Below are 12864 nucleotides of genomic sequence, written 5' to 3' on the forward strand. Positions count from 1 at the left end.
CGCACGGTCTGTTCTTCTCAGGACAGGCTTGGGGGCTGGCTTAGCTGAGCCCGTTCTGGCATAAGCTAAAATGTAACCTATTCGCCCCACACCAGCGCAGCATCAGCACTGACGTCCGGAGAGTCCGTTTTGAGTTTGCCCAATAAGAGAGCGAAAACAGGCGGGCCTAGCAAGAACGAGGCACTTCATGGAGTGCATACGTTTTAAACTGCGCAGGCAGCTCCTGCCGCTGCTCACATAGAGCGGGGTAATGTACTACTACTATTTTCGGACCCGCCGGAGTGCAGTGGAGCCTGAACTAGGCCAGCACTGCAATCCGGCAGTGCAGAGGGCACACAGGAAGGGTAGCGCTCATCGTTGCGCTCCCTCTGTAAATACCTGGACCTCCAGCCGTTGACAGTAATTCAGCGCAGACCCACTTCTGACGGCGGCCGTCTGGTTACTAGACCGGGTCTTTGCGGCTGTGCAGCCCTACCGCTGCTGCACTCCTTGTGCTTTACCCTGGCGACACCAACTGCGCAGCTCCAATGTTCATGCGGCCCCGGAGTGCCATAGACGCTGCGCTCCAATTCTGCCCCCAGGCACTCTTGAGGGAGTTACAGCCATATTTCCGGGCCAAGCCCGTGGCAGGTTAGAGGTGTTACAGCCTGGTTGAGAGGGCCACGCCCCTAGCTGGCTATAGTGTAGCAGGGCTCACAGCAGGTGACGGAAGGAGGGGTCGGGGTCGACCTGTTGCGCTGCATGGCCTTGTCGCAGCCTCAATCCGCACATTTTCCTCTGAGGATGTTCACAGCGCCGCACTCTGAGGTACAGGTGGTCCAGGAGCGTCGTGAACTCTGTGCTCCAATCCTGTCCCCAGCCACGCTCTGTGGATCCCCCAGCAGCTTCTCTGATGACTCAAGTCCGCAGCAGCCAAATGGCCTGACCGCTTGGGCAACAGGTTTGCGCCCACCGCAGAGGCACACTACAATGTGGCAGGGTTACCTCAGAGGGCTGAGCCATTTTCGGGGGCGGGGTCAGAGTCCACTTGTGTGGCCCCGTTATGGCCACAATCCACTCGCCTCTCTCTGAGATCTACATTATTAAATGTTTGTGTTAGTGGCTGGTGAATAGCAAGCAACTTAAAGGTTTCTTTGGGCACTGGGCTGGTACGTGACTTCCCCCATAGAGTTGGTTCTGAATTGCTGAAGACAGACCAATTTTATGATGTTGCCATGAAGCAAAGGAATTTCGTTCTTCTCTGGTATATGATCCACCTTCCACAGGCGGTGCGGCTTCTACCTCAGAGTCCTTCCTTTGGTCAATTACTTCCAGTTAATGAAATGGTGTTGTTATTCTATGGCATTGCTTCCTTTGTTTACATCCATCTCCTAAACTCCCAATACCCGTTTCTTACCTCCTTATTTTCCCATATCGATAGCTGTAATATTGCATATCGATATCAACATATCTAAATCTTATTACTTTTTCTAAGTCATCTGATTTGCATTTTCTTGTGCCACATCTGTGAAGATTGATAGATAGCAGAGATCACGGGGTTTTGGACAGTATCTGACATCCCTCTGCCAGGTCACTGAAATTACTGGCAAGGATGCTCGTGGCGCCATTTAAATATTTAGTTAGTAAACAGGTATGCCATGCAGTAAAAAAATCCTCATTGGGTTTAGAAAGAGAGGTAGCATGGCTGAACACTGTCAAGTACAGTATATTTTATAAAATGTGTGTACCCTGTGTTCACCTGGCAGCCCTTAGTGCACACAGAAGACTGCATGGAATACAATCTGTTTCGAACACCAATTCTAATAGGCTTCTTGGGGGCCGGAAGGGGGGGTTAAATTAAAAGCTTCTTCCAGTAAATAGTCAACAGCAATATTTGAATGGAAGGTTGTATGGGTATACACCCGTTACAACGCATTTTTTACAACGCACTACCATTACAACGGAACTTTTACAACGCAAATACTATTACAACGCATTTATTTACAACGCATGTTTTTACAACGCAGGTACCTTTGCAACGCATACCATTACAACGTAAGTATTGGTAAGTATATAATTATATTTAAAATGTTATATGTTAGTTTTTTTTTAAAGGGGTATTTTTAGAGTTCAGGGTCAGTATTGGTTTTTTGGGTAAAGGGGTATTTTTAGGGTTCAGGGTCAGTTTTAGTTTTTTGGGTAAAGGGGTATTTTTAGGGTTCAGGGTCAGTTTTGGGTTTTTGGGTAAAGGGGTATTTTTAGGGTTCAGGGTCAGTTTTGGGTTTTTGGGTAAAGGGGTATTTTTAGGGTTCAGGGTCAGTTTTAGGTTTTTGGGTAAAGGGGTATTTTTAGGGTTCAGGGTCAGTTTTGGGTTTTTGGGTAAAGGGGTATTTTTAGGGTTCAGGGTCAGTTTTGGGTTTTTGGGTAAAGGGGTATTTTTAGGGTTAAGGGTCAGTTTTGGGTTTTTGGGTAAAGGGGTATTTTTAGGGTTCAGGGTCAGTTTTCAGTTTTTGGGTAAAGGGGTATTTTTAGGGTTCAGGTTCAGTTTTGGGTTTTTGGGTAAAGGGGTATTTTTAGGGTTCAGGGTCAGTTTTGGGTTTTTGGGTAAAGGGGTATTTTTAGGGTTCAGGGTCAGTTTTAGTTTTTGGGTAAAGGGGTATTTTTAGGGTTTAGGGTCAGTTTTCAGTTTTTGGGTAAAGGGGTATTTTTTGGGTTCAGGGTCAGTTTTGGGTTTTTGGGTAAAGGGGTATTTTTAGGGTTCATCGTCAGTTTTGGGTTTTTGGGTAAAGGGGTATTTTTAGGGTTCAGGGTCAGTTTTGGGTTTTTGGGGTACAGGGGTACAGGGTAAAAATAAAGTAAAATTAAATTTAATTTAAATTAATTAATTGAAATTAAATTAAATTAAATACAATTACATTAAATTATATTAATTTTAAATAATTTACAATTAAAAAAAATTATATATACTTACCAATACTTACGTTGTAATGGTATGCGTTGTAAAGGTACCTGAGTTGTAAAAACATGCGTTGTAAATACATGCGTTGTAATAGTATTTGCGTTGTAAAAGTCTCGTTGTAACGGTATGCGTTGTAAAAGTATGCGTTTTAACGTCATACATCCGGTTGTATGGTAAGACTAATGGTGCCAGTGTGAACTTGTCCATAAATGTGATTTCCAAGCCGTGTCCCAGCTGATGAGCATTTAACTGCATTAGAGTTCACATTCTAAATTCTTGCTGAAAGTAGCAGATAATTTTCATAGAATATTATCACATTATGCACTATGCATCTATTAAAGTTTATGAGGTCACTAAGTCATTTAATCAGTCGGATGACAAGATAAGGAACACATAACACTTAATTGCCTGTGTTCTGTCAGCTACATGCAGAACAATTTCAAAGGTGACTTTTATGTATATTTATAAGTTATAAGATCACTAGTAGCCACCCGGCACTCAGTATATATCTTCCCTAAATGCTGTCCATATCTTTCCTGGGAATAGAAGCCTAGATGTAAATATGAAATGCAGCTCTCAAAATATTTGAAAAACTTTAAACCCCCAGTACTTGTGTCTAAGCGAAACCTACTTGCTAATCAAAGGAAAGATTGTGAATCTACAACAGGATATTCCTGAAAAAGGAAGATGGCAGTTACAAAACATTTCCAACTTAATGTTTATTATAGATCCTTGTGCAAGCTGACCCTTACAATTTCCCAAGAGGGCAAGAGACTGGGTTCGCAGATGTAATTATTGGATGACCGCACTTAAACAAATCTGATTTTGACCCTACGGGGAGAGACACTACAAGGTTCCAACGACCGACATACTTGTGAGCTATAAAAATATAGTTTTAACAATTCTCAAACCATCTACTTGATGGTAGAATATTACTAAACATTAATGAATTAAAAACTTGTGTTACAAAATTCTTCTTTTGTGGAAATGGAAGTTTTGATGTTGGCTTTAGCTACTAATAATTCCTCAGTGCTTTATTTGGACATTGAAACCAATCTCTTGTGTTAAGTTTTAGATCCTTGAGTATTGTTGAACATAGAAGGTTGTGTTCAAACCATAAATATCTAATTGCGAAGGTGTAAGCTTCCCAATAGCGTGGTTAATGTCTGTGACATGCATGGGCTGTGACTTTGGAAATCTGTGGGCGTGCCGAGAGCCCATCATAGGAGCCAGACATCCGGGCAATGTCTTTGGACTTAAAGCACAGTCTGACTGCCATTGACACCAAATATTTTGCTTACAGATAAGTTTAATCGTCTCAAAGAGAAAGTGGTCAGTCACGATGAACACATTGACCAGCTTGAACAGCGCATGTCGGCTGTTGAGGACAATGTCTCGGCAGCGAGCAAGAATCTGCTTAAAATGGAAAAGGTACCGGAAGTTATCCGAAGCAAAAATGAGGACCTGGAGGCACAATCCCTTAGAAACAATATTAGAATAATTGGGGTCCCAAAGTCCACCTCAATAAGCCGTATGGAGGACTACGTGGAAACAATACTCCGCTCCCTCTTCGGAGATGCACTCTCTGCCATGTGTGTTGTAGAAAGGGTGCACATATTGCTGGGCCAACAGCCTCTGCCTGGAACACCAGCTCGTCCCATAATAGCCTGTCTCTTGAATTACAGGGATAGGGATGCGGTTCTGCACAGCAAAGCACTCCATTACCAGGGGAATAAGTGTCTTTTTTATCTAGACTTTATGCTGGCAGTGCAGGTAGCCAGGAGAGAGTTCCTACCAATTAAATGTTCCCTCCTAAAAATTGAAGCCAAATACTCCCCCACTGTACCCAGCCTAGTTGCACATCTTCCATGCATGGAAGACTACGTACTTTACTGATCCCAAGGCAGCTGCCAAGCTTGTCAAGGGTCTCCCGCTGGTGGCGGCTAGGCTGTACCGAGGAATGTTGGCTCTGCCACATCAGTGACCATGATTAACTACAGACTCAACTGCGTAATGGATTGTAGCTGCTTGTTGCATGCTGCCCCTGAGCTGGGTTGACTATGTTCTGTTGCCCCATAAATGTGCCCGCCACCCGTGCCTCCTGATGTAGACTGAATGAGGATGATGCTTTTGGTCCCCCCCAATATGGCGAGCGTGGACTGCTGCATTACTGCTTCCCTCTGGCCACCCAGCTTTCCACTGGCAGGGAGTGTTCCGGGACTCTGGTTTACCCCTGTAGGATGATTCCCTTTCTGTTTTTCACTGTTGGCCCCTTGAGGCTGAGTTTGAGGTGGGATGGCAGTATTCAGCCCGGTTGTGGGGCTGCAGTGGGTTCTGGGTGGGTGATGTTTGGGGTTGTTTGCAACAGTTCAAAATGCCCTTTTCCCTTCCTACCACCTCGCCACACAATGTGCAGCTAAGAATCCTGAAGCCAGCTCTTCATTGCAGCTTTGGCTGATGCTTTTGCGTCCCCTCTTTAGACCTGTCATGGCGCGGTTAACATGTATAATATGGAATGTTCGTGGCCTGAATGATGGGCGCAAGTCGCGACTTGTAATGGCATTCCTCCAGCATACCTGCAGCACAGATATTTGATTCCTGGAAGAGTTTCACCTGACAGATCATTCTTTACAACGCCTACTTGCTGGATGGATAGGGGAGCCACCTGTTGCATGCTACTCCTATTATATGCACGGGGTGACTTTCCTCATTTGGAGGTGTCTGTCTTGGGGCACAGGCCACGTCCTCTGTAATAAGCAGGGCCGTAATATGATGCTGTCCGGGTCCCTTCCGGGACACCCGCTCAATTTTAAATCTATGGTCCCAATGTGGATGACTTCCCCCTCACCCCCCCTTTTTTTTTTGTTGCTGAGGTCTGGAGCCTTGCCTGCACTATTGCCCCTGGAGCGATCATATGGGGTGGGGGTATTTTAATACGGTCTTGGTACCGCAGGTTGATAGATATAGCAACTACCGCTGTCATCACCCAAGAGCAGCCTCTTAGTTGCAGGCCACTAAGGCAGATAACCATCTCCTTGATCTCTGAAGGGCCAGACATAGCGAAAGCCAAGAGGGAACATGGGTGATCTCAGATAACGTAACGACGTTGCACATTGATTATTGGCTAGCGAGACACGATGTAGACGCTTGGATTTGCGAGCCCTCTCACCTGCTGCGGACTTTATCAGACCATGCCCCTGTGCTTTTCATATTCTTTCCATCTGAGTTTTAATCCTGTGCCTATACGTGAGCTCTGCAGCTTCAAGTGTTTAGGGAAAGCATCAGGGCAGCCATTGTGGAATGTTTCGCGCACAATGTAGGTGCAGTTGATTCCTGTTCGACCATTTGGGAGGTTTTCAAGACTGCGATAAGTGGAGAATGTAAAGCGAAACAGGCTGGCATTTGTGAGCATTGTGCGATGCACTAACACAACTTAATCCTATGCAGAGCATCTACGCTGGCCAGCATACGAGCAAGATCAATGATTTTGAGCGGGAGACATTATTTAAGTAGAGGTACTAATGCCAGATGTTAGTATGAGGGTGATAGAGCGGGCATGGCGCTAGACGCCATGTTGCGCAAACCCTGGACTAGTGATTTTTATTGCCAAACTGTGGACCGACAAGGATAACATTGTTGTCAGAGGTGTAAAGGGAGATGACCAACTTCTACTGCTCGCTGTATATGACTGCTCAAGCTAATTATCCACCAGACATTGATTCCTTCTTTGAATCGGTGCAATTGCTCTGGCTAGAGAATGGCCAGTGCAGTTACCTAGACAAGCTGTTCACAGAGGAGGAGGTCATGCAGGTCATTAGGGCCCCGCCCCGAGAAAAGGCCCCTGGCTTAGACGGACATATGGTCGCATTCTATAAAGTGCTTGCACCTCTCTTGGCTTCGCACCTCATTAGTATGTACGGAGAATCTCTTGTGCAGGGCGTGATACCTCTGTCTGTGTGCGAGCTGGTAATAGTTACTATTTTAAAACCGGACAAAGTCCCGCAGCATGGCCTGTCACACAGACCGATATACATGAATAATGTGGTCAATACAATTATTGCCAAACTAACTGCCTCTCACCTGCTTCCTCTGCTTCCACTCATAGTGAGACCGGACCAATCGGGCCTTGTACCTGGGCGGGCCATGTCCCACAAGCTTCTTACCTTTTTTGTAGTATTAAGACCGTAAAACCCTCCCTCAGTTGGGTTGCAATTTTCCTGGATGCCTCTAAATCATTCAAATCACTTGAATGGCCATACACCTTTGATTTATTGGCCCAGCTGTAGCTCAGCTCCAGTTTCATTTGATTATAAGCCCCCTCTATACAAAACCAACGGCGTGCCTCTGAGTCAGTGGGGTGATATCGTCTCTGTCCAGTCTCTCGAGGTACATGGCAGGGATCCCCTTTGTCACCTGTCCTTTTTGCCATCGCGATGGAGCCACTGGTGGCTAGGCTCCAGCAAAATTTTATTGTATGCGTTTTTATATAGCGTGGACTTTACCCGTAGGTGTCAGAGCGCTTCACAATAGGAACAATAATGATACATGAGGAGAAAATGACAAGTGAGCATGTTACAAGAGCAAACGTTACATTACATGAGGCTATAGTGACAATTGTGCATGTATCAAGAGCAAACAAAATAAAAGAGGTAGCAAACGGTACGTTACAAGAGGAAAAAGTGACGTGTGCATGTTACAAAAGTGTACAAAGTACAAGTAGACACTCAAACACAAGAACAAATGTCACGTAACATGAGGCAATGGTGGCAATTCACACCCTAGCTTTCACACCCTGTGCAAAAAACACGGAGCAATTTGGACCCGCTGATAAGTGATTTGGAGGGCTCTCTGGTCTTAACATCAATTGGGCAAAATCTGTCATTTTTCCACTTATGACGGAGAGTTTGCCTCGGAGTTCCGTTTACGATGGACGAGCATGCCGGTAAAATACCTGGGGGTTTTGCTGAGTCACGACTTAGATGATCGCTGAAAGTCCAACTACGGCCATCTGAGGAACTGGCTGGAGGGACCGGTGACTGCGTGGAGGAAACCTCCTAGCGAAGATGATCTTTTATTTGTTTATTAGTCTCCTGCTGCCACTCCCCCTGTGTTTTCGGCGCCAACTCCGAGCGCACATGGTGGTGCTTGCGTGGGCAGGTCAACAGCCAAGTATCACATGAGCAGTACTCTCACTCCCACTCACTGATGCCAGTCCAGTCACACTCTTAAGATATTTGGTCTCTCATGGATTTGTAATTGCTGCTGCAAGTTGGAGAGGGAGTAGAGGACTCTGTCCCTGCCGCACAAGATGCAGAAAAGCGCGTGATAGGACCTTCTATTGTAGGTGCCCTCAGATGCAGAAGGGTTGAGCTGTGGTGTCTCACATTTTAGGTCAACCCTCCCGCCAAGGTAACCGGGAACACCATGGAGAGATCTCTTGTTACCTTCATCTCTGTGTGGCTGCCCCCGCTCCCCCCCCCCGCCATTTTCCACTCTTGTTGACCTAAATGTACGGCCTATCTCAGCACGATTTACAATGCTGGTTGTTTTTTTCTGTGCCATTGAGTTGGAAACCTCAATAAACAAAAAAATAATAAAAGATATAGGTCTTAAATTTCCCCTTCTTGGTTGTCGGTGTTTGTGTTGCTAAATGCAGTTCACCCGTTCTTTTGACATAGCCTTGTTAATCTCGTCAAGATGCTACTCCACAGTTTTGATACAGGGTCTGCACAGGTAGAGTAGTTTGAACCTTTTCTGAACTTTTGAAAACGTTTTGAGGATCTCAATTCTAACTCCCTTTTAGTATAACAGGCGCAGTTACAAGCGGATGGCTTTAGAAGAGGAACCTAATGTAAGACTTCTAGCTGGCTTTTATCGCTTTTCTTAAAGCCTTTTGTGTTTTATGTTGACTCCAGGTAAGTTACTCAACAGTCAAACAGCACTAAAGGATCCACTGTGCTATAGGAGACTCTCGCAAGAGGATCTAGCAAACAGCGCGTATGTGCATAGTTGAATTCATTCAGTAATCTGGGCACCTGATCACACCATTTCACAATGAGGCGCCTAAGACAAAACATAAATCCCAAATATTTAGAACAAGTGGTGACTTTCAGAGCGTGTACCAGCACATTTTCTCGTCAACCACGTTGTGGTGGTGTTAGCCAATACATTTGTAATCTCTAAAGAGAATATGATTAAGAAAGTTGAGTGCAGACAAAATAGTGTTCACAATCCTTTTCCTTACCGACATTGCCTGCACCTTTCTCTGTCCTTTCAAAACACTCAAACATATTGCCCATGAAAAGCCCTACAGTATCACACCAGTAAATAATGTAAATTACAATTATACCAGTTTTACTTGTATACAAAGAGTGGATGTTATAATCATTTGATGAAACTTTTCTGCATTTGAAATGTTTGTAATTGTTAACAAGGAATGCAACTATCATCTAGCGTTTTTTTAAATATATATTAAAGGAATTAGGTGACCTGATGCAACTGCCCTTTCTTAATAAAGGAAATTCTGTTTTTGCACCTAGGAGAAGGGATTTCAGGTTCTGACCCCAGTGGTTCTGACGAGGATGATGATGGAGAGGTTGATGAGAATGGAGAAAAGAAGAAGAGACGTAGAGGTAAAGTGCAAGGCTACTCAGCATGCTGTTTTGTCCCTTACCTGCAACCTCTATTTTTAACTATGCCATTGATGGCTAGGACTGCCTGTTAATCTCGTGTATTCTGTAGTATGCACTCTATTTACCCAGTTAAGTGCCAGTTGCAAGCATTATGCTTTATCAAGTTGCTATGTGGTCATATTTGCATTGCCATACTAAATGTGCTTCCACGTTGGTACTTTGCATACATTGTTTTCTCTGTGCTTGATTACTCCTAGACTCTTGCTTTCCTGCCACTATTCTATAGATATGAAACGCTGTTTTTTTATTATTATAATTTAGTTGTGCTTTCTTAATCTGTTTACATTCCATCCAGTGGTAAACATGGATTTCCAATGATGCATTCATTTTTCCCTGGATTGTAGGGCTAAGTTATGCCCACAATTGTGTTCTGGTAAATGTGCTTAAAACACTGGCCAATTTGCACCCTATTACGCTCTTGACAAAGGGTAAACATTTAAGAATTGGTGTCAGTTTGAGATAAATTGATTAGTTGATGTTGGATCAACCACAAACCTTTTTCAACTAGTGGATACAGTCCTGTAGAGAACCTTTGTAACATACTGTACCAGAAAAAGCAAGTAACAATTTTCAGTAGCTTTGAATGTTTCTTTTATGCTCATGCTTGAGTGGCCAACTACTGGAAAAACTACTTTCAACCATGTTTACTGATAGATATTTGACTTCATTTGGTCGCAGATTGATAGAGGTGGAAGAAATATTTCAAAGATGATTGGCACAGATGATATTATAGCACTGTCACCCCTGCTGAGGGCTGTAGTGCTTTTTAAAGGTTCTGGAACGTAATTTTAGGCCCAAGCCACAGGTGAGGACCCATAATGAGAAGGCTGCCTTTAAAACTTAAGGAAGAAGGAAAAATGACAAGCGTTGAAATGTTGGAGCAGAGGGCCATTATCAAGCCTTGATGTCTTCAATGGAGCCTCCAACGTTCTAAAGTTCAGAATTTATAGTTTGGGGTTTCCATTTAATCTGTAACAATCTGGGATGTCTGTTGGATAAAAATGTTTTGCTAAATGTTCGAAATTTGAATTTAAGCATTGGTGGATGGCCACTTGTTTAAATTAGTGTCATATCTTTGATAGGTTTCTTTTTTGCTCGCTGATCTTTTTTTCTTCGCACTCTTGATTCCTCTTTCTGGGGATTTCCTTGGGGGCATTTCTCTGTTTTCCAGGGAGTAGCAGCAGCAGTAGTTCAGACTCCACAGTCATAGAGAAACCTCTGGATAAGTCATTTTCTAGTGAGTGGGAGCTCTTAATTGTTTGGAAAAACCTTTGCTTCTCCTTCCCCTGTGCACCTCATAACTCCTGTAAATGCTGCACTGCTCTGTAAGCTAAAGCAACATTATTCTACCCATGAATTATCCAAAGCATGCGTTTGTTCGCTTTGCTCTCCCATTTTGTATTAATTCCCTCACATCCTTACTTCAATTGCCTGCTTTAGTCATTATTTATTTTGTGGTGTGCATCACAAGAGGATACGTGCACTATGTTAAATGATTGATGCAGAAATATTCTTGCTTCATGATTTGCTTATGCCAAAAAAAGTTGAACTATACATCACACGGGCTGAAATAAACACAAAAAGGAGTAATTGGTGTTTAGTCATATTTGTCACTATATCCGATTAAAAAGTGCTAAATTAAGGTTAGTTATTTCCTAGAAGCTCCATATGAAGGCTGGCCGCTTTTTACTAGATATACTTAATATTTTCTTCAATTTACACTCAACACATAATCCTTACGTTACGAGAAGTACATTTCCCCAGCCAACATATACCACAATAGATTATTTGCTTGAAATTGAGTGTCTGTTACGTACAACTGGGACTTAATGGGCTCTTCACATATGAGGAAACATGGTATTTATCAAATAAGAATCAGAATTATTTTAAAAAAAATTGAGCAACATATAAAAATAAAAAGTACATTTGCTCCAGGTTCTGTGCTTGTGACTCTTTCATGTTCCCAACTTTTGGGAATCCTTGAATCGTGGATAGGACCAAAATGCATTATGTTGCTTATGTGGAACATGGAATCCTTCATTGAGATCCGTCTCCTCTGTGGCCTTGGCAGATCACCCACACCCCCTCAGTATACTTATCCCCAGTCCTGGCTGGCGAGTATTAATACTGTGCTGTTGCTCATGGTCCAAATGTGCCCGTACTGCAATGGATATTTTCTTTTCTTCAGGTTATTTTCCATCATGAGTGCTACGTTTTACCAACATAAAATTTTGCTTGTTTGTTGAGTATTAATGCTTCTCTGTTGACCATCATTGTGATTGAACCAGGTGTCAGAGAAACTAGCTATGGTCCATTCCTGTCCGCTCTGCTTGGGTTAATCTTGACATTCCCTTAAAACGCACTCCACACTGGGATTCTTATCCTCAAAAGACTACTAGCCTAATGTCTTCGTCCATAGGCCCCTCACCTATCGACTCAATATTAGCAAAATACTATTGTCCAAATCAGTGAGAAGGGCGCTTCCCAGTATCAGGCACTACCTGGTCAATCAAAAGTATTCTTCTGTCTTTCAATCTTGATCAACAAGTACCTGTAGAAAGAACTGTCTCTATCCCCCTTGTGCCAACTACACAGCAAGATAGGTTGTTGAAACGCTGTCATTTAAAACTTCAAATGCACCACCAGGGAAGGACGTTATCGTAAGCTATTCTCATGCAATTAACCATCCTGCTGTTACTGCAGAATGTCTGCCACAAACTCAGTCCAGTTCAGGTACTCTGTAAAGTAGATTGTGCGTCTTTTCATACCACCCAAGATATGTGATTGGACGTATTAAATGGAGATGAGCTTAAAAACTGTGAACAGCCCGAATGAGAAAAAGAACAAAGGTGTGAAAACCCAGGCAAGTAAGTTTAACATATTGGTGACTTGTTGCTTATCTGTCGTTGTATGATCCATCCCTATCCAGTCTACACATGTACAGTCAACTGTTAAAGTTCCAGGGCCTGCCTAAGAATTCATTTGTGTTTTTGATCAAGAAATAATTTGAAATTAGTCTTTCAGTCTGCTGTGCCTAACCTGTGACTTGATAGAGAAAGGTAGCGTGTGACATTTTCTTCTCATTCTGCAGGCCTGAGGACCTAGCTCTTGACGTTTCCTTTCACTGAAATAATAGCAGCTTTTTTAGTAGACTTCAACTTTCAACTTAATAGCTGGCCTACCTGTCTAGGAATGGCCAGCCACCGTACAAGTAGTTGGTTCAGTCTGTTGTGT

At 43.4% G+C, this 12864-nt stretch overlaps 1 protein-coding gene across 2 annotated transcripts in view; it reads left to right on the plus strand.

Annotated features, from left to right (window-relative positions):
* KIF3A (kinesin family member 3A) overlaps positions 1 to 12864 on the plus strand; it is a 302929-nt gene that overhangs the window by 116229 nt on the left and 173836 nt on the right. Inside the window, exons 9-10 of one of the 2 annotated variants that reach the window (XM_078684197.1) lie at positions 9478 to 9570; positions 10802 to 10867. In XM_078684197.1, coding sequence (XP_078540323.1) covers positions 9478 to 9570; positions 10802 to 10867 — 159 coding nt within the window. The remainder of the gene's footprint in view (positions 1 to 9477; positions 9571 to 10801; positions 10868 to 12864) is intronic. The other variant, XM_078684196.1, reaches the window with a different exon arrangement.

This window comes from Lissotriton helveticus, chromosome 3_2, assembly GCF_964261635.1.
Source record: "Lissotriton helveticus chromosome 3_2, aLisHel1.1, whole genome shotgun sequence".
Classification (NCBI taxonomy): Eukaryota; Metazoa; Chordata; class Amphibia; order Caudata; family Salamandridae; genus Lissotriton; species Lissotriton helveticus.